The 27,844-nt window shown below is 41.6% G+C and overlaps 1 protein-coding gene across 1 annotated transcript in view; it reads left to right on the top strand.

The window, feature by feature from the left end:
• The window catches only part of atp8a2 (ATPase phospholipid transporting 8A2), a 329,927-nt gene that overhangs the window by 253,620 nt on the left and 48,463 nt on the right, over positions 1-27,844 (top strand). The window contains exons 25-27 of the mRNA XM_078221449.1: positions 5,552-5,607; positions 7,794-7,850; positions 8,931-9,038. Of these exons, the coding sequence (XP_078077575.1) occupies positions 5,552-5,607; positions 7,794-7,850; positions 8,931-9,038 (221 nt within the window). The remainder of the gene's footprint in view (positions 1-5,551; positions 5,608-7,793; positions 7,851-8,930; positions 9,039-27,844) is intronic.

Below are 27,844 nucleotides of genomic sequence, written 5' to 3'. Positions count from 1 at the left end.
ATGTACATTTTATGAGGGCATTCCGCTGCATTTCAATTCTGTCATGCATGCTAGCAATCTTTCCATCTTCTAACCAATGTCTGTCTGTCTTCTGAAATTGCCTGTTTGATTAAGTCACCTAAAATAATATGTCCTTAAGTTGTTCAGCATCAAATTTTGTTTGCTAATGCTCCTGTAAAGACAGTATGAGGAGCAAAGCACCAAATTAAGAAGCAGAACCTCAAAGGTAGTCATCTCTGGATTCTTTCCTGAGCCATGTGCAAATTGGCATAGGGCAAATAAGAACAAAGAGATGAGTGCGTTGTTCAAAGTCTGGTGTGGGAGAAGTGGGTTCCGGTTCGTGGGGCACTAGCATCAGTTCTGGGAAAAGTCCATTGGGATGGTCTGCACCAGAACCATGTGGGACCAGTGTTCCAGTGAGCTGCATAATTAGGGAAGTAGAGCGAGCTTTAAACTAAATAAAGGACGTGAACGATCCAGTCTGGGTAGATATTGCAAATCACAGACTAGCGGCAAAGCAGGGGAGCAAGATAATAATGTGGGCAATGAGGGTCAGAGAATGACAGGAAGGGAAAGAGAAAAAAAACCAAAGAATACACCAACAGTCAGGACGAGATGTTACAAAGATAACAAAAATGTAAAACTAAAGGCTCTGTATCTAAATGTGTGTAGCATTCATAACAAAGTAAATGAATTGATAGCACACATTGAAGTAAATAAATACAATCTGATAGCCATTACAGAGATGTCTGGTTCCTGAATATTGAGTATACAACATTCAAAAAGAATAGGAAGCTCGGTAAAAGTGGAGAGGTAGCACTGTTGATCAAAATTGGCATTGGTGCATTAGTTAGAGATGACCTTGTAGAATGTAGAATCAATTTGGGTGGAGATGAAGAACAGTAGGAGAAAGATGTCGTTTGTGGGAGTGGTCCATAGGTCCCCCAACAGTAACCGCAAAGCAGGGCAAAGTGTACAAGAAGAAATATTGGATGCTTGTGACAAAGGAAATGGGATAATCATGGGTGATTTTAATCTATGTATAAACTGGAAAAATCAGATTGGCAGTTGTAGCCTGGATGAAGAGTTCACAGAATGTTTGCAAGGTTTCTTAGAGCAGCACGTTCTGGAACCAACCAGTGAGGAGGTTATATTCGACTTGTGCATTGTGTAACATAGTTAATGATCTCAGAGTGAAGCCACATGTACGTAGCAGCGATGGCAATATGATTAAATTTTACATCCAGTTTCAAAGGGAGAAGAATGGATCTAAGGTTAATATTTTAACTTAAATGAGGGCAATGATGTGGGCATGAAAGCTGAGGTAGCTGAAGTGAACTGGAATAATAGGCCAGATAGATTAATAGAGGAGCAGTGGCAGACATTTAAGGGGATATTTCAGAACATTCAGAATAAATATATTCTTACTATAAAGGAATATTCTAAGGGGAGGACCCACCATCTGTGATTAACTAAAGTTAAAGAAAGCATCAAACTTAAGAAAAAAACATATAGCTGCACAAAGATGAGTGGTAGATCAGATGACTAGTCACAATGCAAAGAATGGCAGAGAATGACTAAAGGGTTAATCAGGAGTACAAATTTTGAATATGAAAGGAAGTGAGATAGAAATGTAAAAACAGCAAGAGTTTCTTCAGGTATTTAAAAAGGTAAAAATGTAATTGAGTAAAGTAGTTAAGAAGGCTAATGGAACGCTATCCTTTATTATGCGAGGAATTGAACATAAAAGTAAGGATGTTATGTTTCAGTTGTGTATCTTGAATATTGTGTGTAGTTTTGGTCTCCCTATTTAATTAAGGATGTAAATGCGATAGAGGCGGTTCAGTGGGGGTTTATTAGATTGATACCTGGAATGAGCAGTTAGTCTTCTGAGGATAGATTGGACAGACTGGGCTTGCCTCCACTGGAGTTTAGAAGAGTGAGGGGTGACTTGATTTAAGTATATAAGATCCTAAACAGTCTTGACAAGGTGGAAATTATGTTTCCTCTTGTGGGTGAGTCCAGAGCTATGGGACACTATTTTCGAATTAGGGGACACGCTTTTAAGTTTAAGTTTAAGCTTTTAGGACTGAGATGAGGAGAATATTTTTCTGAGGGTTGGTGTGACTTTGGAACACTACCTTGGAAGGCAATGGGACGAGGTCATTGAATATTTTTAAGGCGGTGGTAGATAGATTCTTGTTATGCAAGGGAATCCAAGAGTGAGAAGGGAGTAAATGAGAATGTGGTTTTTGAAACACAACAAATCAGTCATGACCTCATTGAATGGTGAGGCAGGCTCGACAGGCTGAATGGCCTACTTATATTCCTAGTTTGAATGTTCATATGTAACACCTCTCTCTCCTCCCACCACCATGAACAATACCATATATGACACACTAGTGGATCACCTCTCAGGCTACAGTTCATGCCCCGCTCTATCTCACTAATCTCTTCCAGCCCGAAACTTCTCCATTTCTGGCATTTTGTGTATACCAATTTCTTTCACCGTGCCATTATCTGTCCCAGCCCGAAGCTCTGGAATTCCCTCCCTAAAGCTCTCTACTTCTCTATCTCTGTCTTCTCTTTGAGATTGCTCTTTAAAACTTACCTGTTTGATTAAGTCACCTTAATATATTCTTAAGTTGCTCAGCATCGAACTTTGTTTGATAATGCTCCCGTAAAGCACCTTGGGATATTTTTCTCTGTTAAAGATGCTATATAAATACAGTTTGTTTTTGTGCAATAACAGGGTGATGGACAGTATTTCCTTACAGTATCCATTTTCAGAAGCACTTCTGGTAATCAATATGTGTATTCAAATAACAAATCCAGGAGGGACTGGGTGATGCAGAGAATTAGAAAACTCATATTCTCCTTTGGGACACAGATTTGAATCCAACCCAGACTGAGGTGATGAATACTGAAAGCAAAATTAGTCTGGACAGCCTCAAATCCCCATGGACGAGAACAGTCTGCACAAAACTGCCAATAAGTATACACTAAATTGGCAGTTTCACTCCAATGGGTCATAAGAATAGCTGATGTTGGAAATGGAAATGTCCTTGGCACAGTTAAGTGTTACCCTTCTGAGACTTGAGTTAAAACCCGTCTGTGGGAAAGAGTGGAGCAAGCTTTAGTTGTTTCTAACCTATGCAGTGGCTGACTTAGAAATGTATTATGCCGAAGCTAGTGCAGGAAACTGGAGAATATATTCCATTACCAAGCATTACCTCACCTTAATTAAAACAAATTCACTTCAAGCTATAAAAAATCACTATACCGGAACAAAGGATAGGAAGGTATATTTGTAATCCTTAAGTGCTAGCCCCTCTACCTAACAAATCTCAGCAGTAACTTGACATCTCAGAGCTCATTACACTTCCAGCTATAAGTGGCATGACATCCTTCTCCAGAAATCAAACCTGCAGACTGCAGCAATGGAATCGGGCAATATCTCCCCTTTAGATTGAAAGAACATTTTTTAAAAAGAAATTGGAATAAGTGGAATAGGGTAGGTATTCTTTATTAATCTGCCTGCTTGCAGTCAAAGTGGAGGGAGAGAAACTATCTACAATTGCTGATGCAGAGTGGAGTATTCGATCACTGAACTCAGTACCTGTAATCTTGTTAACTCTTGCTACAGCAAACATTTTTCTATTATTTGCTCTAGCTAACAATAACATGGGCGGCACGGTAGCACAGTGGTTAGCACTGCTGCTTCACAGCTCCAGGGACCTGGGTTCGATTCCCGGCGTGGGTCACCGTCGGTGTGGAGTTTGCACATTCTCCTCGTGTCTGCGTGGGTTTCCTCCAGGTGCTCCGGTTTCCTCCCACAATCCAAAGATGTGCGGGTTAGGTTGATTGGCCATGCTAAAATTGCCTTTTAGTGTCCTGAGATGCGCAGGTTAGAGGGATTAGCGGGTGAATATGGGGGTAGGGCCTGGGTGGGATTGTGGTCGGTACAGACTCGATGGGCCAAATGCCCTCTTTCTGCACTGTAGGGTTTCTATGATTTCTAATAACTTGTATTTATATATTGCTGACACCAACCACCATTGAAGAAATTTGGATTCTTCCGATTGTGATTCTATAAATATCACATTTAAGTTTTATCTGAAACCAAATAATTGTTTTCTGATTTTCAAACATTTTTGCCTCTTCTCAAAAAAAAACAATTGCCATCAGTATTTTTCTGAGTAACTAGTAAATTGTGGACCAAAAAGCCTCCACTGATAAAATACTTTTCATTCATCAGTTCTGATGAAAGGTCACAATCCTGGAATGTTAACTCTCTTTCTCCCTCCACAAATGCTGAGTATTTCCAGCATTTTCTGTTTTATTTCAGATTTTCGGCATATGGGGTATTTTATTTTCATATCTTAGGCTTGCTGCTGCACTAACTTCATTTTGAATTATGAAGAAATTAGAAGACGTGCACTGGAATAAGCACACAGATCAGGTTATAAGCAAAAGTGACAATATAGGGGGGGAAAGGGCCCATTGCAAAGTGAGTTTGATTGGTCCATTTACTATTCTGCACTCTCACTACCTGATAGGAAGTTCCTTAGAATGCTCCTTGTTCCAGTCCTACTCAGAACCGCTACCCCAATTCTTTTTCCATTCCATGACTATATTGATGCTGCTTCATGTTTTCGTCTAGACTTGGAAAAAATTATCAAATTTGTTTCTAATTTCCATCTCTCTCTCACCTTCGCATGATCCATCTCTGACATTTCCCTTCCCTTTCTTGACCTCTCCATTTTTAATGATAGAAAGATTACCACCACTATTCATTACAAATCCATAGAATCCCATAGGTAACCTTGACTACAGCTCCTCACACCTGACTTCTTGTAAGGACTCAATCCCATTCTCCCAATTTCACCACCTCCATAGCATCTGTTCTGATGATGTCACCTTAAAAACTAGTATTTCTTAAGTGTCAGCTTTTTGTCTTAACCAAGGTTACTACCTCCCCCCCCCCCCCCCCCCCCCCCCATCCTTCACATTCAAAGGATCGTCCTCCGCCACTCATTACCATATCCGGTGCCTCAGTTGATCCCGGATGGTCCATTTGATTTTATCGTTTTTCAACTTTCTACAGTAGTTTGATACAACTGAGTGGCTTGCTAAGCAATTTCAGAAGTTAAGAGTCAGCCACATTGCTGCAGATCTGATGTCAGATGTAGGCCAGATTAGTTGAGGATGTGAGATTTCCTTCTCTAAACCCAAGAACTAGATGGTTTTTTGCAGCAATCAAATTGTTTCCTGATTGTCAATATCAACATTAGCTTTATTTTACTCCAGATTTATTTAATTAAATTTAAATTCCTCCAGCTGCTGTGGGGGATTTGTACTTGTGCCTCTGGAGTGTTATTTCAGGAATCTGGATTGCAATTGCTGTAACATTACTGCAGTGCTACCATACATCACAATACCATATTAACATGAAGTTTCATGTGATGTTTAACAATGATGAAGGAGCAGCAGTATCTTTTGCACGAAAGTATCATAACCACATTTTAATTGTGCCTTCTTTTAGATTCAGTTTTAATGAACGGACAAGCTGTGGACTATTTATTTCTTGGGAACATTGTTTATACAGTAAGTAAAACGATTCCTGAAGCAACATGAAAAACAAATCTGGAGGTAGGAGTGTTGCCAGTTGTCTTTGATAAATTAAATTTGTGTCTGCTAGCATACGTATCTAGTTGAGATGCAGATTGTTAAATTGATGACATGCTCAATTGCAACACTGGTAAATTAGCATTTGGCATTATGGATATAACATTACCAGTAGCACAAACATTGTCAGTCCACAGCAGGCTCATTGCAGTTCTGTTCACCGAGCTAGGAAATTATCTGTTTGATTTGAAACAGAAAGAGAAAATGCTGGGGGAAAGAAAACTCAGCAGATTCGGCAGCATTTGAGTAGAGAGAAAGACAGAGTTAATGGCTGGAATTTTACCGCCTTGCCCGCTCCAGAATCCAGGCGGGCGAGGCTCGCAGTACGGCATTCTCCATTGGCCTCGGGCGGGATCATACGAGTCACAGGCGGGCGAGGTGGTAAAATTCCGGCAAATGTTTCAGGATGGTGACCTTTAATCAGAATTGGAAAAGGTTAGAAACTTAATAGGTTTTGAACAAGGAGTGGATGGGCCAAGGACTAAAGGAAGGTCTATGATATGGTGGAAAATAGAATAGATTAAAGTTAGTCCTCCAGGGCCAAAGAGAATGGAGATGTGGCAAGAAAAGAGAAATTTCCACTCCACCTGACGAAGGAGCAGCGCTCCGAAAGCTAATGGTATTTGCTACCAAATAAACCTGTTGGACTTTAACCTGGTGTTGTGTTCACCCCAATCCAACGCCAGCATCTCCACATCAAGAAAAGAGATGACAGATGTGCCTAGAGCAGCTGCTGCTGGCTGAAAGACAAAAACTGAAACAAGCAAAGAGAGCTTATGGTCTGAAATTGTTGAACTCAAATGTTGAGTCCAGAAGGCTGTAAAGTGCCTAATTGAAAGATGAGGTGCAGTTCCTCAAGCTTATATTGAGCCTCACTGGAACATTGCAGCAGGTCAAGGATAGAGATGTAAGCCTGAGAGCAAAATGGAGATCACTGACAGATCATGACAGATCACTGGAAGCTTGGTGTCATGCTTGCGAACAGACTAGCGGTGCTTGACAAAGTGGTCACCCACTCTGTAATTGGTCTGCCCAGTGTAGAAGAAACCACATTGTGAATATAGTAGACATCATTAAAAGAAGTACTCTTGAATCACTGCTTCACCTGGAAGGAGTATTTGGGGTCTTGGAGGAGTGAGGAGTTAAAAGAGCAGGTGTTCGATCTCCTGTGTTTGCATGGAAAGATGCTCTGGGAAGGTGGGGATGATTGAGGAGTGAGCCAGCTAAAAGAAATGGAGAAGATGTGTATAGTGGTGGCACCATGCTGAAGATGACAGAAACAGCAAAAAATGACCTGTTCAATATGGAGGCTGGTGAGGTAAAAGTGAGGACAAGGGGAACCCCATCATAATTCTGGGATGGAGGGGAAGGGGTGAGAGCAAAAGTGTAGAAAATATGGCAGATACAGCTGAAGATCCTGTCGACCACAGTGGGGGAGGGGGCGGGGTGGGGTAGAGGGGGGAGGGGGGCGGATGCAGAATTCTCAGTTGAGGAAAAAAGAAGACAGCCCTGTTGTGAAAAGTTGCATCACCAGAACAGAAATGGCGGAGACTGGGAGAATCAAACAGAATCCTTTCTATTTGAATTTAACTTGTCTCCAACCCAACCAGTACCATCTACTTCTTTCTGACAACTCTTAGAACACATTGTTTGATCTGTGCAGCAGTTTGAGTAGGCTCCAGCTGGTCTACTTCGCTGTTTACAAATCAACTCTTATTTGGAAGGAAAAGCAGAACATTATTTCACTTCAGAACAAATGTTTCTACATGTGAAAGTGAAAAATACATGTTAACATTTTAGGTGGGGATCTTTTTGAACACCAATTAATCTAACCAGAGCATTGCAAAAAGAGCTGATTAATAAGGAACATAACTGGGCTGTTGCCATGTACGGCTGGCACCTTCCAGAAAAGATAATTTGATGGGGTTCTATAACATTGTTGATGATAATTGCAGTAAAACCACGATCAAACTTCATTAAGTGTACATTTTAAAAATTTAATTCCAGATTATCTAAAGTTTTATATTCCTATTACATTATAACATATTATTTTGAAAATCACCTCTGATCTTTTTGTCATAGCATATTTCCATCTTTTTCTACAGTATGTTGTTGTAACTGTGTGTTTGAAAGCTGGCTTTGAGACAACAGCATGGACAAAGGTAGGCACATACTTTGTTGTGAATTTAAAACTTTTACAAAATACCTTTTAAAAAGCAATACCAATTTAGGTTTGTCATTGGAATGCTGGAAATTTAAGGGCATTTCTGGCTTTCTGTAGCTGTTTTATTTTTCAACTTTTGTATTGCACATTCTCTAATCATTAATATTAACCACCTGACAAACTTCCTTTCCCCATTCTCACTTCCTTATAGAAGTTTTACTTTTTCCTTATTTCTAACAAATATGCTGTATTCTACATGATGTTTACCAAAGTCTGTAAACATTAAAAAAAAATCTTTACTGCTTAGTTCCAACCATCCATTTTGGAAGTGGGATTTACACTCATAAATGTGGCTTTGAGTGGTGGAATAAATGCTTCAAGGCTGGTTTGTGTCAATTATGACCTAGAAGTCTAAAGATTGATTTGGTTGCAACATTAAATTTGGTCAGAGCAACATTGCAGTCGTTTTGAATGTATAAGCAGGAAACACAATCACTTCGCTTCTGAGGTCAGTTTGATCAGTTATCTAGATGGCTAGAATATGGTACTGAAGGACTCGGTATGGATTCAATCCCTATACCAGCTGTGGTAGTTCACTGAGGCCTGCTTCCTTGCCTTGCCCCATTCTTGATGTGGAGTGGTGCTCCTCAAACTGTATAATCAATTGTCTCTAATGGCAGGAGATGTCTATGGTCCTTCATGGATATAGCTTTATCTAATTACCTGGCAATTGACACATTGGTATATTGGTTAAGTAATGTTGCAGCTCCACAAAAGACTTTTGGCATGTTGCAGTGTGTGGTGAACCATCGTTGGTTCCCACTGTGGGATTGTTCTAATGTTGTTGTTGGGCTAGGGTGGGATTGATGCACCTGTGGTTGTTACTGTTGTGGCACATCCCAGTCGGGCTCCGCGGGACCTCGTCAGTCTGGGATAGTGTGTTTACGTTCTATTAGTTCCATTGTTAGACAATAAAAGCCTTCTGTTACCGAAGCTTCGTGCCTCGTGTTCAATTGATGCGCATCACAGTGTTATTAATTTGTTGACCCATTTAATAAACTATTTATTTCCTTTTTAGTTCAGTCACTTGGCTGTGTGGGGCAGCATATTGATGTGGTTAGCCTTTTTAGGAGTCTACTCGACCATCTGGCCCGCCATACCGATAGCACCAGATATGCTTGGTCAGGTAAGCAAGAATGTTGCTTTTATACTAAATGATAGCCAATGGAATATGCTATCAATATTAAACTTTTACAAGGTTGTTTAGAATTAAGGTCACATATGTTTTTAAAAAAAAGAATGAGCTATGATGTGACTATGTGACTATGAGACCAGGAGATGGTTGTATGACAGAAATGACAATAGTATCAGAATTTTAAAAAGCATGTAGAGAAATAAAGCCCCCAGAAAATGTGTGAATAGTTAAAGCAGGTTAACTAGGTTGAAGAGGGACACAATGGAATATGGTGCAACATCTGGAGTGCTGACCACAAGGCTGGTAGGGTATCTTCCCAAGCAACAACCCCTATACTCTGAAAACTGACGTACTCATCATATTTCTGTGTCAAAATGGTAATGGATATTTTGGAAATCCAGGGAATGCATCCTTGAAAATCTTTGGATGTTGACATTAAAACTGTTGTATTCTTGTTCATTTTAAACCCTTGTATTTTTCATAATTGACAGATATTTGATTTTTAAAAATAGTTGAATTTGGATTTTAGCAAATCAAACGGACCATTATTTGCCCAAATGTTATCTCAGCAGATCTAACCACTTCACTGTTTCCATTCAAAAAGGCACTCAACCCTCTCCAGACACAGCTCAGAGATATTGTACCCATGCGGCTCCCAACTCCTGTATAAACATTATCTTCACCAATTCTCCCCATTCATTCTGGCACTCTTCTCCCTCTCCAATGCAGTTAAACTGGTAATCTGTCTTCCACTAGGGCGGCACGGTAGCACAGTGGTTAGCACTGCTGCTTCACAGCTCCAGGGTCCCGGGTTCGATTCCCGGCTTGGGTCACTGCCTGTGTGGAGTTTGCACATTCTCCTCGTGTCTGCGTGGGTTTCCTCCGGGTGCTCCGGTTTCCTCCCACAGTCCAAAGATGTGCGGGTTAGGTTAATTGGCCAGGTTTAAAAAATTGACCCTTAGAGTCCTGGGATGCGTAGGTTAGAGGGATTAGTGGGTAAAATATGTGGGGGTAGGGCCTGGGTGGGATTGTGGTCGGTGCAGACTCGATGGGCCGAATGGCCTCCTTCTGCACTGTAGGGTTTCTATGATTCTATGATTCACTTTCCCAGTTCAAGTTGGTGCTTTTCTCTGCCTCTCCCAGAGTTCACGCTGACACTCCTTAATCTTTCAAATTCATGACAGCACTTGCCTTTCATTCCCTCTATTTATGTTAGAAGTCTCCCTTTACTCCCCACCTCCCTTTGCCCCACAAAAACCTATCTTCCAACTTCTCCCTCCCAAATGCCGTGCTTTGCTTCTATTGTCTACTTTTGACAACACCTGTTTCCCTCCAATTCCCCTTTTTTCTCTTACCTTTATTGCCATCTATTTCGCTCTTCTACTGGCATCTCCTCATTCAACATCCCATTCGTTTTGAGACTCCAAACCCTGTCTCAGTGCTGAGAGAAGACAAAGACCTCTTCTGGTATATCAGCCACTGAATTTGGGAGGGGAAGAGAAGCTGGGTGTCATCATTTCTACCTGGAAATGCTGACTGGGGTCCCTCAAAGTATCGACTGTTGCCAGGTATTAGAATACCTCAAAAAGCAAACCAAACATTTATGACCAACGCTTTTGTAGAATTTTCTGTCATGGAGTGTAAATCCAATTCCATTGTAACACACTGGAAAAACATTTAATAAATGAATAGAATCTTGATGACATCACTGAGCCGAAGGATCCCCTCTCACACTCAGAAATGTTGATCTCAGGTACAATATTGTTTTACTGAATTATTTCTTTGAATGTCTTCCTTTATCCTCTCCAAATACACTCCATTCTTCTCACCAGCCTGATCAGCATAGCCAGAAATTTTTAAAATTCTTTCCACTTCAGGACCAGTATTATAAACGGTTGCCACTTGTGAATCGATTGAGAATGAGAGGGCACAGATGTAAAGTAATTGGCAAAAGAAGCAAAAGCTACATGAGTAAAACTTTTTCATGCAGTGAGTGGTTAGGGTCTGGAATGCACTGCCTGGGAGTGTGATGGAGGCAGGTCCAAGCAAGGCATTCCAGAGGGAATTAGATGATGTTGAAAAGAAACAATCTAGATGGCTACTGGGAGAAGGCAGGAAAGTGGCACCGAGGTGAAATGCTCGTTTCGAGAGCTGGTGCAGACTTGATGAACCAAATGGCCTCCTTCTGTGCCATAACAATTCAGTGATGATTCATAGGCCAGAATTTTACCGCCTCGCCTGCCCCGATTCCACCAACGGAAATCTCATTTTGTTCATTTTAAGCCCTTGTATTATCTCCGTTGGCCTCCGGTGGGATTTTACAATTTCAAAATCCCACCCAAACTGCGAGTAAATGCCGTCAGACATATATAATATGGATTTGGTGCTAAGATTAATACTGGAGTTATCAAAACTCATGGATATAAGGAGTAAATTGGGAAACAACTTCCTGCATTCACACATATGCAATTAAACAAGGAAATTTGAAGATGAATGTCTGATTTGCCCTGCTCCACCATACTGGTTTCTCATCACAAGTTGCGGCATTCAAGCAGATTGAAATACATGGAGTTGCAGTACTTACACATCAGATAAGCACCAAAAACACCAGAATAATTAGGGCTTGACCATTAAAGAGTAAGTGAACTGCAAAATAAGTCTTAATTACAACCAAACGACCTCTCTAGCACTGAAAAATTACTTTGACAAGCCTAAAGTCAAATTCCTTCAGATTTGATATGTTGTCGGCGATTTTGTTAATCAACTTAAAATTTAAAATATGTTCTTATATTTTCATTGTCTCTTTTATTTCTCCTAATCCGATCTTTCGTTTGCTCTCTCTTTTGCTTTTTGTATATGATTTCATACTGAATCAAATATTCACACTTGCATTAACTGAATTAAACTCTGTATGCCTCAGTAATGATTCTTTAATCTGTTTAGTTGAAGAACTATGCAGTTGCTTTTCTTGTTCTCCCAGACCTCAGATCCCCTGCACAGGGAGCCACACTATATCAGACTCTCGATGACTGTAATTTGCCGCGGAAAGGCGTGTGAAAAATCTGTGGACAGCTGTAAGCATAATGAATGGTCAATTGTTGCTGGTCACAAAATTCGATAAGAAGTCTCACAACACCAGGTTAAAGTCCAACAGGTTTATTTGGGAGCAAAATCCACTAGCTTTCGGAGCGCTTGCTGCTCCTTCGTCAGGTGAGTGGGAGTTCTGTTCACAAACAGGGCATATAAAGACACAAGCTCAATTTACAAAATAATGGTTGGAATGCGAGTCTTTACAGGTAATCAAGACTTGATATCCACTCCATCTGATGAAGGAGCAGCGCTCTGAAAGCTAATGGCATTTGCTACCAAATAAACCTGTTGGACTTTAACCTGGTGTTGTTAAAACTCTTAGTGTTTACCCCAGTCCAATGCCGGCATCTCCACATCATAAATAATGAGAGCAGGTTTGTTGTACTTATGACTGCAGGTGAAAGATGGTCTTTGTTGGCTTGGGATATAAACTACTGAAGCTCTTGTGGGAGGCAAAGTTTTATTATTGCAGTAAAAAATCATGCCAACATTCTTGAATATGTAGTTCAATCTGAACTACATTGGTACGAAGGATTGAACAACCTTAAAGCCCTTTGAATATTTATTGTGGTGGTGAAAGTTTTTTTCTCTATAGGAAAGATGGTACTGAATGAAACAAAGATCCATGAATTATTTTTATCATGGCTATAAAGTTTCTGTTAGGACAATAATCCCCTTCTACACAAAAGTGTGCCACTCACAACAAATACAAATAACTGTGGATTCTGTTGGTTCAGACCTTTTACAACAAATATACTGAGGAACTGAGGTTTGGTAAATTCTACCTAGTCACCCACCATAGTGCAGGTTCCACAATACATACAGCAATGTTTGTCATGTTTTATTATTGCTATCATAAAATGTTTCCCTTTCAAATACTTCAGTAATTCAATTTCCCGACCAACAGAGACCACCTTTTATCTGCTGTCATAACAACAACATTTGCATTTATGCAAATGTCTTTAATGTGGTTAAAATATTCTAAGCCACTTACATTATTGAACAAATTTTAAATAATTATGACAAATTTGTCTCAAATGTACAGGACAGTAAAACTGCGCCATAAGATCCAATCCCAGATGTTGAGGAAGATCCAAGGTTAGAAATTGAAGTCACACTTACAACTTTCTTTGGTGCTTTTTGCTCTCTCATTGGGTGTAGTAAAAATAATGACTCTACTCGAAGAGCAGTGGAGTTTTCCAAGTGACCTGCCCAACACGCATCACGTGACCGACATCATTAAAACTGAAATAGAAACAGAAAATGCTGGGAAGAAACTCATCAGGTTGGGAAGCATGTGTGGAGACAGAAACAGAGTTAATAGGCTTTTCATCAGAACTGAGAAAAATTAGAGATGTGATAGGATCTGGGCAGCAGCTGGGTTGGACAAGGATAAAAGTAAGGTCTGTGGTGTGATGGAAAATAGGAGAGTTTGAATGACAGAAGGGTTAGTCCTCCAGGGCCACAGGGAATGGAGATGGGGCAAGACAATAAATAAAGAAACAAAATATATGCCTAGAGCAGATAAGGTGCTGAAAGAAAGAAACAAGCAAAGAAAATGAAACAGAATGGAGGCCAGAGTTTACGGCCTGAAATTGTTGAATTCAATGTTGAGTCCAGAAGGCTGTAAAATGCCTAGTTGAAAGAATGAGGTGCAGTTCTTCAAGCTTACATTGAGCCTCACTGGAACATTTAAGTAGGTCAAGGATAGAGATGTCGGCCTGAGAGCAAGGTGGAGAATTAAGATGATAGGCCACTGGAAGCTCAGGTTATATTTGTGGATAGAACGGAAGTGTTCCACGAAGCAGTCATATGGTCTCCCCAATAAAAGAGGGGACCACATTGTGAGCAGCGAGTACAGTAGCTAGATCAAAAGAAGTACATGCAAACCGCAGCTTCAACCGGAAGGAGTGTTTGGGGCCTAGGACAGTGAGAAGAGAGGAGGTAAAGAGCAGGTATTGCAACTTCTGCAATTTCATGGGAAGGGGACACAGTGTTGGGGGTTTCGGAGGAGTCGACCAGGGTATCTTGGGCAAACGGGCCCTTCAGAATACTGAAAAATGAGGGGAGGGGAAAGATCTTTTTGGTGGTGGCATCACGCTGAAGGTGGCAGAAACTTGTTCAACTTTTTAAAAAATTCATTTTTGGGAGGTTGGCTTCGCTGGCTAGGCCAGCATTTATTGCCATCCCTAATTGCCTTTGAGAAGGGTTTTCATCAAAACTGATGTTTGTAAGCTCAAGTTGAGTGAGTAGCTGCATCATTATTGAACAGATTATGATAAATTGATATTATTTGGAGCCCTAATACTATTTGTAATACATTGAAACAGAACTGCAGTAGTTGTGGCAATGTCCCGTGCCAGGATGGTACAGCATAAATCTGGGTCCATTATGGACGCTATCCAGTGATCCCTGTTTGAAAGTGTAGGTGAGGACAGGATTGGGCTCAACTGTAATCCATTTCAATGGTTGAATAGCCTAATGCCACTCTGTCGGCATCCATTTATGAAGAATGTGCATTTGGGCATGGAACTGTACTTCACACTGTCTTCAGCAGAGGAGAAGGAAAATTAGGAAAGACAATGATTATTGAATCACTGTGTCCCTTTCCCATGAGCTTCTACAAATACATAAAGGGCAAAAGAGTAACAAGGGAGAGGTAGGGCTTCTTAAGGATCAACAAGGCCATCTATGTGCAGATCCACAAGAGGTGGGCGAGATCCTAAATGAATATTTCTCATCAGTATTTACTGTTGAGAAAAGCATGGATGTTAGGGAACTTGGGGAAATAAATACTGATGTCTTGAGGAGTGTACATATTATAGAGAAGTCTTAAAGCGCATCAAGGTAGATAAATCCCCGGGACCTGATGAAGTGTATCCTAGGACATTGTGGGAGGCTAGGGAGGAAATTGCGGGTCCGCTAGCTGAGATATTTGAATCATCGGTAGTCACGGATGAGGTGCCTGAAGATTGGAGAGTGGCAAATGTTGTGCCTTTGTTTAAAAAGGGCTGCAGGGAAAAGTCTGGGAACTACAGGCCAGTGAGCCTCACATCTGTGGTAGGTACATTGTTGGAAGGTATTTTGAGAGACAGGATTTACAGGCATTTAGAGACGCAAGGACTGATTAAGGACAGTCAGCATGGCTTTGTGAGTGGAAAATCATGTCTCACAAATTTGATTGAGTTTTTTGAAGAGGTAACCAAGGAGGTAGATGAGGGCAGTGCAGTTGATGTTGTCTACATGGACTTTAGCAAGGCCTTTGACAAGGTACCGCATTGTAGGTTGTTGCATAAGGTTAATTCTCACGGGATCCAGGGTGAGGTATCTAAATGGATACAAAAGGTGGTTTTAGAGGGTTGTTTTTCAAACTGGAGGCCTGTGACCAGCGGTGTGCCTCAGGGACCAGTGCTGGGTCCACTGTTATTTGTCATTTATATTAATGATTTGGATGAGAATATAGGAGGCATGGTTAGTAAGTTTGCAGATGACACCAAGATTGGTGGCATAGTGGACAGTGAAGAAAGTTATCTCCGATTGCAACGGGATCTTGATCAATTGGGCCAGTGGGCTGACGAATGACAGATGGAATTTAATTTAGACAAATGCGAGGTGATGCATGTTGGTAGATTGAACCAGGGCAGGACTTACTCAGTTAATGGTAGGGCATTGGGGAGAGTTACGGAACAAAGAGATCTAGGGGTACATGTTCACAGCTCCTTGAAAGTGGAGTTACAGGTGGACAGAGTGGTGAAGAAGGCATTCGGCATGCTTGATTTTATCGGTCAGAACATTGAATACAGGAATTGGGACGTCTTGTTGAAGTTGTACAAGTTGATAAGGCCACACTTGGAATACTGTGTACAGTTCTGGTCACCCTATTATAGAAAGGATATTATTAAACTAGAAAGAGTGCAGAAAAGATTTACTAGGATGCTACCGGGACTTGATGGTTTGGGTTATAAGGGGAGGCTGGATAGACTGGGACTTTTTTCTCTGGAGCGTAGAAGGCTGAGGGGTGATATTATAGAGGTCTATAAAATAATGAGGGGCACAGATCAGCTAGATAGTCAAGATCTTTTCCCAAAGGTAGGGGAGTCTAAAACTAGAGGACATAGGTTTAAGGTGAGAGGGGAGAGATATAAAAGTGTCCAGAGGGGCAATGTTTTCACGCACAGGGTGGTGAGTGTCTGGAACAAGCTGCCAGAGGTAGTAGTAGAGGCGGGTACAATGTTGTCTTTTAAAAAGCACTTAGATAGTTACATGGGTACGATGGGTATAGAGGGATATGAGCCAAATGCGGGCAATTAGGATTAGTTTAGGGTTTTTTTTAAAAAGGGCAGCATGGACAAGTTGGGCCGAAGGGCCTGTTTCCATGCTGTAAACCTCTATGACTCTATTATTGTTTATAATGTCCATGAGATGGCAACATGAAAGTCTCTGATTAATATGTTTCAATGCAGGACTGTGTTCAGTGCCTCAATGTAATTAGATCTGAACAAAGGATTCCAGTTTGCTGCTGTCTGTCTTACAGAAGAGATAACATCCTGTCAGCTGTTGGCCCTATTCACTCAAATGTCCTTGTATTGAATAGGCTGTAGCACGCATGTGAGGGTACACATCAGCAGTGATTCTCGAAAAATGAGCCTGTAGATTATAACTCTACACCAGTGAGTAATATGGCTTATGTCACTCAGTGGGTGGGATTTTATGGCCTCACTTGGGCGAGACCGGAAATTCCCGCCTGAGGTCAAATGGAGATTTCCATTGGCAGACCCGATTCCGTGGGGGACAGTGTCTTTTTTAAAATTCTAATTCAAACACATGTAGTAACTGTGTTGCGAGCAATGGCTTTTGTTTGTACATTTTTAAAATCACTACTCAGCATATGTTTCCTGTCTGTGTTTGAATTGAGAATATAATTTTGAAAAGAACATGAAAATTAAATTTCACCAAGTCTTTGCTGACTTTGGATGAACACATTATTGCAAATGTCCTGCAACTAAAAATCATATGTTCTGAAGAGAATATGAAAATTCTAAATTCAAAGATATAAGGTATAAAACTGGTGTAAGCCCAGTATAAATTAAACTCACACTGTCCAGAGTACATTTCTCTCTGAATACAATGTGAACTGTTGCTGTTCAAAAACTCCATCATCCATTTCACTTTTTACTACTTACAAGCACATTGATTATGGAGTTTATTGTGGGCATTCCAGAACTTGACACGCAGTTTGCAATGTTTGCCTCTTTCTCGGCTTTACATAAATTTACCTAACTAAGAAGCACCTTAGGTGATTTTTTTTTATGTTCACGGTGCAAGTTGTTGGTTACTATGGTTCTGCTGATGTTTAAACAGAATGGTGCTTCTGAAGCAATTTGTACATGACTAACTCATGCTAAAATATTACATTCCTTCTGATGCTGTAAAATACAGACCTAAGAGACAATGGGCCTTAGCTTCCGCTGGAGTGGAGTGGCAATTGAGTCAGATCGCCACTCCACTCAAAAGTTTTTAACTTGAAATTCAGGTCATCCCGTTGACCTCGGGCGGGTATTTTCGGTCTTGCCGAGCGGGGCTGTAAAATCCCACCCTATGTGTTCACTTCTGGAGTAGAACTTGAACCCATGACCTTCAGGCTCTTGAGGCAAGAGTACCTACACTGAAATAAGAGCACAAAATTCTGGAAAAGCTCAGTAGCTCTTGCAGTATCTGTAGAGAGAGAGAAACAGAATTAACATTTCAAAGAATTAACTCTGTTTCCCTCTCCAAGAATGCTGCAGACGTGCTGAGATTTTCCAGCATTTTTTGTTTTTAATGCAGATTTTCAACATCCACGGTATTTTATTTTTATTTTAGTACGAACACTGATGCAAGGCTGACACCATGCTACAGAACTTATACCTCATTCCACCTATTTTTGTACTCAACCAGGACAAATTTCAGGCACGGCGACTGACTCCGAGAGCCATGCTGCCATATTATGCTCTAACAAGAGTTGATTGGCTTAAGGCAGGAATTCTGCCTCTCACTTGGGAGGAAGTCTCGCCAACAATCAGAATGGCCAGCAGCTCTCCAGTCTCTCCAGCAACAGTGGCTGGAAGAGGCATTGTCCGGAGCTGCCAGAACCCAAGTCCTGGGAACCGCATGCCCTGCACCTTAGTTCAACCAATTCACTGAAACGTTCTGACCTCCTGTTGCTGGAAACATATAAATTGTGAATTGACAGAAATGCAAAGAGCTGGTTTACTGAGGCAAGATCCAGTTGTGGGAATGAGATCCCACAGAGCAACTCTGGAATTCTCTCCATGGCCAGAGGACGAGTTCTTTCTTTGTTATGCAATAGTTAATTTAATTGTTTTTTTTACCCATAAAGGTTTGAAACTTAGAACAAAAACATGCTGTCCACCAAAGATGGTGGAAATACATTGTTGATATTGGGGTGGGTCATTTTGCAGGTGTCCAGTTGGCTGTCTAAATCAGACATTGGCACTTCATTAGCGTTGCATTTTTTTCAGATTCCTTTGGGAAATTTGAATTCCCCGTGCGGAGTCGGTGCCAGGTCTGGTGAGCCAAACAAGTGACTGCAAACAGGACTGAGTCAAAAATTTTCAAAATTTTGACATGGCACAAGTTAAAACAGGAGCACTCTTCCCAGTTCCAGAGCACTCTGGAGATGACCAAACACTCTAAGTGCGGAGCACTATTACTTTTAAATATACCCCCACTATACTTTCAAGAACTGTAGTCCAGAAAATGTACACTCTTTTTACAAAATGGAAGTGTCAAATCTTCACTCTCAAGCAAATGTCACCTGAGTAGAACTTTCTTAGTTGCTTTTGGCTGCAGTGTGACTTTTTGCAACATGCAATGTGGAAATAACCAGCACTCTTAAGGTGTATTAAGGCTGAGACTTTGGACCGGTTAGTGAAACAATCTAGAATGACCCAATCCAGAACAGCTGTCTGTTGTTTTTCTAAGAATCTGAGAATTTGGGATAAATCATCAAATCATTGATAAACCTATGAGGTATATTTGCAAGCTGTCTCTTTTGCTGCAGTTATAGAATGCTACGTAAAGTTTTTCCCACTACATTTCTCTTTTTCAATTTAGTGCAGTCATTGTCGACTAACTTTTAGCTGGACTAAAGAAAGCTGATGGGACAACTGCCTTGTGGTTAAAGAAAAGCAAAAACCATCAAATGCAAAGAACATTCCCCAGCCAAATTACTCTCATTAATTCAATTAGTGTCAGAAATCCATGTAAATAAATCCTGACAGCTGCAGCAGGTTTCATTTCGAAAGGGCTTTGACAGGAATGTGGGGACCAGTGAATTGTAAAATCTGCCTGTGTAAAATAGAACGAACCGTTGGCTATGCAGGGAGGGAGAAAAAAATACTTACTGCAGTGGAACATTGTTCTGTGGTGACCTACCAAAGTGAGACTCTGGTGCATGCTCCAAGAATCTGTGCTACCCCCGAAAAGAGCTGATGACTTGTAAGGGGATGTGTTGAACAGCTGGTACATTTTAAAGGGTTGTCCGCACATTGCAAATTCCAGCCCCCCCATACCTAATGCAGTTGGTGAATAGTGAGGTTTAGGGTCTGTTCACTACAAGTCTCATGAGAATTTTGCTTTGCATGGCTTATTGTTCCTACAGCGAGTACTAAACATAGCAAGTGTTCTTAAAACTTTTGAACATCATTCTTAAGTTGTAATTTGGTTTGAGTAATGTTCCAAAGCTGGTCAATTACAGAGGGGAATTTTGCAACAATTTTAATGTGTCATCTTGTAAATGTAAACAAAATACATTAGTATGAATTGCTGATTTTTTCCCGTGATAGTATAATTTTATTACACTACTGCACAATTATCATGATCCAAATCAGATAATGGTAAATAAAATGCACAATTGCTATTAAACTCCAATATTCAGAAGCATACTGGTAAAGTGATAAACTCACTTTTCTCTTTGATTGTATTTGAGACCTACGCTGGGTTCTCAAGAGGCTGTCCACAAAAAGGTCACTAAACCTTCTGTAGTTGCTTTGTGTTGGTTTCTCACGGTTTTTCAAGCAATCCAAATAGGAACATCTTGACAGTGACAAATGATGGAATATTCTGTTTATTTCCTTTGACGAACATCCCTGTTAGCAATCACTGGGCTTGAGCACAGGATTAGTTTGGCAAACAAGGCTCAATAAAGTCAATGATCACCTTGTGCAAATACCCATCGATTAAAAATAGCTTGTTATTTACATTACACAGATATAATGGTTTTACTCTTCTGTGTAATACGTACGCAATGCTTCATAAATGCAATCGGGCCTCGAAATGACTCTGAGTCCAGAGTGCTGCGCTTACCAGGTGATTCCTCGCCATACTCTGTAATGTGTTCCCTGGGTCACGTGGCTCTTACTCTGCAGATTAATCCTTAAAAGGACAATCGCCACATTCCTCCCCCTCTAAGTCCCTTTATACAAATGTCAATACTCAATTTACACAGTCTCAGATAATTAACCCTCAAGTCAATTATAAACCAAGTCTTTCAGGGGTATCTGAGTCCTTGTGAAGTAGCGTAACGTCTCTGCCTGGGTGCTTCCACCAATTGTTGTCAGCCGAAACCACAATGACAGGTACCCCTTCAGGCACAGGCAGTTCTGTTCTACCTGCTTCCATGGAGACATTGATTGTGCCTGACACAGGTTGACCAGGTACTTCAGTGTTTAAAAACATCAGCAACATTTCCTGTTTGCAATATACTTCCTGATGGTAAAACTGGTAAAGCGGGACTCACAAATGATATGACGGATCTTGCTAATAAGCGGTTTGGGCACGAGGCCGACTTTGCTGGCAGAACAAGGGCCGGTAAGATCGGGGGAGGTGAAAAACTGGGTGCGAATCTGATTTTTCACCTCTTGCCCAATCTTACCACCTCGTCTCGCCAGATGGACCCCCCCTCCCCTCCCCCCCCCAACCACCACATAAACATGAGTCGGTGGCATCAGGGAATCAGGAACTTCCTGGAGGACCTCTGATCCCACGCTCTCCGTCACGACTCCTTCTCACCCCACCCCCACCTTGCATAGACCCCCACCCACATGACCCTCCTCTTGCACAGTCCCCCTGTGCACAACCCCCCCCCTTGCATGACCAGCCCTTGCATAGCTCCCCCTAGCCATCCACTCCCCCCTTGAAGAGCTTCCTCCTGCCGACCAGCCCCCATTGCATAGCTCTTCCTGTCCTCCCCCCAAGCTTGTTATAATGAATTAAGTACCTTTTGAAGTACTGTAGTCACTGGTGTCATGTACCCAGCAAAGTGCAATAAGCAGCAAGTCAGATAAATAATTAATTAATCTGTTCTTCGTAGTTTTGGATGTGAGCAAAAATGTTAGCTCGGAATCTCTGAGCACTTCCTGCTCCACTTTGAATCGTATCATGGAATCTTTACATTCACCTGAACAGGCACACAGCCTCACTTTAACATATTATTCTAAATACAGCATCTTGGGCAATGCAACACTCCCCAAGTGAAAGCGTAGATTATGTGCTCAAGAACTGGATTGGGGCTTAACCCACAAAGGTGAGTGTCCTACTACATACATGAATATATTTTGAAAAATGTATGAGACAGTTCAGAAATGTAGATGAGCTGGTCTTGCTTTCCTGTAGTGAAACAATGCACATACAGTTGCTGTTATAGTTGCAAGTGATGGAACCTTTTATGATGAGCAGCCCCTGGTGAGTGTGCTTTTGGAAAAATTAAATAAGCATACTGCCAGCTAGATAGAACAATGCCATGGGCTTTGCTTTGTGTAGGACTGCTCTAGAGAACTTTCTGTGGCCTCTCTTTGTTTCTAGGCACGAAGATCTTTTTCTGTGCGTTTCATTAGTTCAATACAGGACAATCCTAGAGGAAGGGATTGCCTCATTCAACTAATTAGCGTGAAAGCATACATCTGGCTTTCTAATTACTGCTCTAGGCTTGCCGAGACCCAAGCTGTTACCATCATTAAATCGTAGCGCTGTCTTTTAAGGAACTTATACATGAATTCCTGTAAGAATTGTATCTAAATTAGTATCTGACTGGCCTCTTTTCATTCTTTACCGATACCAGCTGACAGAAATTGGCAAAAGAAGCTAATTGGTTAGGCCTAGTCAAGAACAATAAGTCTGCCTAATGTAACAAAAGGACTAATGTGTCATTCAGCACCAAGCAGATTGTGTAAGTACCTTGTGTAATTACTACAATTATCATAAGATAAAGACAATACCATAATTGACCCTAAGCAGCAGGAGTGTGTCGTTAAATTAATAATGACACTGGGCTGATTAAAAGAGTAAGTAAAAGGTGATTTTTCACAGGTTTTTTCACCTTTGTTTTAAGCAAACACTGTAAAACTGCAGGGCTTGGTGCAAAAAGACACATTTGATTTTAAGTGAGACAAAACTTAGTAAATCTCTTTCGCTAGGTCATGGGATAGTAATAACGCAAAGAAAACAATATCAGGTTTAGTAGTTTGGCAAAAGGAAGACAGATGGTGCTTCTGTGTGAGGATTTTGTCTGAAAGTACAATTTTTGTAAAGACCATTTCCTAATCCAAGGAGCTGAACAAGTAGTAAATAATATTTGTCACTTCTTGAAAACAGTCTTCCTACTTTGCTGTACTACTTGAAGATGTTCAGCTGTATTGAAGGCAAGCCCACAAACCTTTAATTAAAAACCAGTCGTTTAAAGTTTGTTTCTTTTTGCCCTTTTATTTTATTTCCCTTGTTTTTAGTTAAACCTCCAGATGTTTATCCTTTCTGGAGTGAGTGGAAGAGTGACTGCCCTTACATTAGTGGTTGTAGATTAATGCTGCTTTGTGATTGGCTGGTAGGAATTGTGGGGAGATCCCAATTTCCCCTTCCTTCAGGAGTGTCTTTTCTCTTTTAATGTCTAAAGCCGTAGAGGTTTACTGCATGGAAACAGGCCCTTCAGCCCAACTTTCCATGCCACCCTTTTTTTTAACCCCTAAGTTAGTCCCATTTGTTCACGTTTGGCCCATATCCCTCTATACCCATCTTACCCATGTAACTGTCTAAACGCTTTTTCAAAGACAAAATTGTACCCCCTCTACTACTACCACCTCTGGCAGCTTGTTCCAGACACTCACCACCCTCTCTGTGAAAACATTGCCCCTCTGCACCCTTTTGTATCTCTCCCCTCTCACCTTAAACCTATGCCCTCTTTTAGACTCTCTTACCTTTGGGAAAAGATATTGACTTTCTAGCTGATCTATGTCCCTCATTATTTTATAGACCTCTATAAGATCACCCCTAAGCCTCTTACACTCCAGAGAAAACAGTCAGTCTATCCAGCCTCTCCTTATAACTCAAACCATCAAGTCCCACCAGCACCCTTATCCTTTCTATAATAGGGTGACCAGAACTGTACACAGTATTCCAAGTATGGCCTTACCAATGTCTTGTACAACTTCAACAACAACTCCTGTATTTAATGTTCTGACTAATGAAACCAAGCATGCCAAATGCCTTCTTCACCATTCTGTCCACCTCAAGAAGCTCAACGAGCTATGAACCTGTACCCCTAGATCTCTTTGTTCTATAATTCTCCCCATTAACTGAGTAAGTCCTGCCCTGGTTCGATCTACCAAAATGCATCACCTCACATTTATCTAAATTAAACTCCATCTGCCATTTGTCAGCCTACTGGCCCAATTGATCAAGATCCTATTGCAATCCTAGATAACCTTCTCTATTAATGTCAAACACTCCACAATAAGTCAATTTAATTTTTTTAAATGTCAGATTTTAAAACATTTTTCCTTAGTGCACAATACTGTCTGGCCCTTTCATTTTAAAAAAATCTAACAGGCACTAAACAAAATCTTCACACTGGCGAGACCTTTCGTTTCCACCGATGATGTCCCTCACTATGGGTTTCCTGGTGGCGAGGGGGTGGGTTCAATGGGAAACACTGTTGACAATGGCGGGCCCATAAGATCCCATCGCCAGTGAGCATGTGTCACCTCCCGCCACCACGCAACATGCCGCAGAGTGGGAGAAAAATCCCACCCACTGTCACCTTTGTGTTGTACAATCAAACAGGGCATCAAGCCACATGAGGCAAATAAATGCGTTAAGTAGATAAGAAAATGCAATAATTGTTCAGAGCATTCCAAAACCTATACAACTTGTATTTGATTATTTTTCTTTCAAATTGATTTTTCAAAGTCAGTTTCTAACATTTTTATGAAGCAAGATATGGTTGCTCTAAATCTTAACTGCGAGGAGTAGCTCGCTTTCATTTTAAGTAGAGTTACCCAGTCTCGGGTAGATCCCTACGGTGGGGTGTTAAAGATGAGAAATCCAGAAATCCAATTTTTAGAAGACTTGCAGCACCACTGAAACATCTTGCACAATTGTTTTTCAGTATTTTGTAACTGTAACATTTTTCAGGAGAAACTCCAGGGACTGAGAGAAATCAACCCTTTTTAAATTTACAAATCACTTTCATCTAATATTTTCTGTTCTGTTTTCTTTAAAGCAGTGGGTCAGGTGCTCCAACATCCTCCTCTTCCTCAGCATAATGTTTGTTCTTAAAAGTATGAACCGACATAACAGCGAATGTCAAAAAATGTGGCAAAATTTGAGCATCAAATCTGAGGCCAATTCCCCCTCAGTATGATGATAATGCACATGACTATCCATCAAGGATCTTAGACAGTGAACAGTAGATTAAATCCTGGCCTGTGTTTGTTTATCTTCCTATTGTTGGACAACTGAGATAAATTGTAGCAACTCTGCCAATGCACCAGCTGAGACCAGCTCAGCCTGGGGATTGAACCTGTGTGACTCAATGCGAGACCAGGGAGCACATTCTTTTTGTGATCCGTGATGAGGATTCCAACTAATGTCTCCTGATGCTTCGTTTATACTATGCTTTGCAAATTTGCCCTTCCTACAGTTAATCTTGATCAGCCCAAGTGCAATACAACAGAACATTAACAGTTTGTAACATACAGCATAAATCACAAGGAGGCACTTGCAATTGTGCAGTGTTTTTCCATTTGGAAGTTTTTCACAGATGATTAAGTACTTTTGAAATATAGTGAAGTGGGTGATTGGCTAGTTTTAACCACCACGGATGGATTGGTTGAGGTGAATGGAAAGGTGAAAATTTTTGAATTCTTAAGCCTTATTCCTTGCCCACTAATAGTTTTATAGGGGGCAAGTGACCAAAATTAACTAGAGGATGTCATTTAAAATTTTGCACTAGGTTTCCTACCGGTTAATTAAGTGTTGTAAGGATCCAAGCCGCATGTCTCTATTTTAATTGGATTTTTGTTTTTAACTTATGCAAGCTCGGCCTCTGGAATCCCAGCAGTCAAAAAGTGGAAAGAACTGGATCCATGAGGATAAGTGCCCTCACTGAACTGCTTGTGGAACTAAAGGAACACATTTCCTTCCCAAGCCTAATAGTCTCATATTCATGTGGTCATACCCTTGTGATAGGCCAGCCCCCACCCTCCGTAGAATATCCCCCCACCCACATGCAATGTTAGATTTACCTGGTAACCACAGTCCAGCTGCTTTCCCTCCTTGGAGGCAGTCAGGTAGGAAACCTGGTGCAAAATTTTAGAAGACATCCTCTAGTTAATTTCTGCAGCATGTTGGGGACAATGGATTTCCCTTCCAAAAGCTTGATTAAATATTAAATATTTGTACACACACAAACTGCTTGGATGGTATTGGTTGAGGAATGACTGTTGGCAAGGAAATCCAGAGAATTTCTGGTTCTTCAAAAGGCCCCTGGGATGTTTTATACCTGAGAGAGCAGAAAGAGTCTTAGTTTTAAAAAATAGCAGGAGTGATTCTCCCAAAAATATTCTAAGCTTCGAATTTGCATAAAAACTGGAATAAATCCCTCTTTTTTTTCAGTGGGAGTTTCAAAATAAATCTCCCGCACTGTGCACTACAGAGTGCCTCAGCGTGAATCTCGCTGAAATTCAGGAGGCGGGGCCCATTCTTGCTGGAGAGGCTGGCAGCATAGCACTGAGTGGGCCACTGCAAATGTGCCAATCTGTCAGTGCCGAGATTGGAGCACGCGCGATGGCCCTGCATTGCCGGCCTCCCAATCGCTGGCCAGCCCCGCAACGCCTGCATCGCTGCCCCTTGGTGCCCCCCATAGCCTGATTCCCCCCACCCCGAACATGCCCAGGCCAGCCTCGACCTGCCCCCGGCCTGCCTCGATGTTTCCCCTCACTCCGCACCCCCGATCTCCTGACCCCCCCCCACCCCAATGCCCAGCCACCCCCTCTGTCACTCAGCCCGATTGTAGAGTGGCAGCAGGACCCCCCCCCCCCTCACCCCCACCCCCACTGATCGCACCCCCTATCAGGCCCTGGCCCCATTAGGCTCTGTCCCCTTGGCAGTGCCTGATGCTTGGTGGCGGGGGGGGGGGGGTGGAGGTGCCATGGGGCCCATGCTGGCACTGCCCAGGGGCACCTTCCCTCCCCCCAACCCTCTGGGGGGCTTTGATGGCCTCCCCTTCATTCCAGCGGGATCAGCCTGCTAACTCCCCGCAATTGGGGAGCTATAGTAAACCCAACTGGAGTGAACATTCCAGGGGCGGGGGGTGGGCAGATTTCAGTCCTGGGCCTACTCATGATATTTAAATAGTATTTAAATTAGCTTTTACATAAATTATTCAGCTCCACGCCGATTTCTGGTACGGAGCTGATGGCGTCAGAAATCCTGTGCTCAGCGACACGAGTCGACCTTGGCACCCTGCAGGAAGCCTGCGAAACAGCTTCTGCTCGAGTCTCCCGGCCCCCTACGCTACAAATGCAGTGCAGTGGGTGGGAGAATCGCCCCCAGCATCTCTAATGGTGCAGCACTCCCTCAGTTACTGCACTGACTTGTCAGCCTACATTATGTGTTCAATTCTGGTGTGGGATCTAGTACCCATGATGCTCTGCACAGAGCATAATGTACTAAGAATGAGCTGAGGCTAGTAACAGCTACCAGCAATGCATTAACATTCCTGGTCAAGCTAAAACATTACTCCCTTACACACTCAAATGAGTGTCATTAGTTACTATTGGATAAGACTGAGTGCTTCTGCTGGCATTTGCCAATTGATGTCGCATTGCTGCCTTTAATATTGACTCCACTAATAGTGAAGCAAAGAATTAATTGCGCTGGATTTTTAACCTGTTCAAGTATTGTGTACTCATGGATGCTTAAGCACCTTCAGAGAGTAAATAAATCAATGTACATTGTCACAACTTTTGAGTCAACTGCCACCTTTGTGCTTTTGATAGTTATGCATGTTGCTTGTTATCCATCCAAGACTCTGATAACCCGTCCCAGCCATTGCTCCAGATTTCAGCCTTAAATCCCAACAGCCCATTTGGATAAAAGCAAATTACTGTGGATGCTGGGCTCTGAAACCAAAAGAGAAAATGCTGGAAAATCTCAGCAGGTCTGACAGCAGATTTCAGCTTCTCTGCTGTTGAATCATTCACCACTTCTATTCTCTCTATGGACTGGCCATTCACAGCCTTTCCCCTTGTTTTTGTGGCTATGACTCATCTTTCATTCCCTCACCCTACAGTATAAATATTTCCCGCTTTCTATGACTTTTAGCTTTGACAGAGGGTCATCTGGACTCGAAACGTTAGCTCTTTTCGTTCCTT

This window comes from Mustelus asterias, chromosome 10 (genome assembly GCF_964213995.1).
Source record: "Mustelus asterias chromosome 10, sMusAst1.hap1.1, whole genome shotgun sequence".
NCBI lineage: Eukaryota > Metazoa > Chordata > Chondrichthyes > Carcharhiniformes > Triakidae > Mustelus > Mustelus asterias.
Note: the sequence above shows the minus strand (reverse complement) of the source record. Positions and strands in the feature narration are given on the sequence as shown.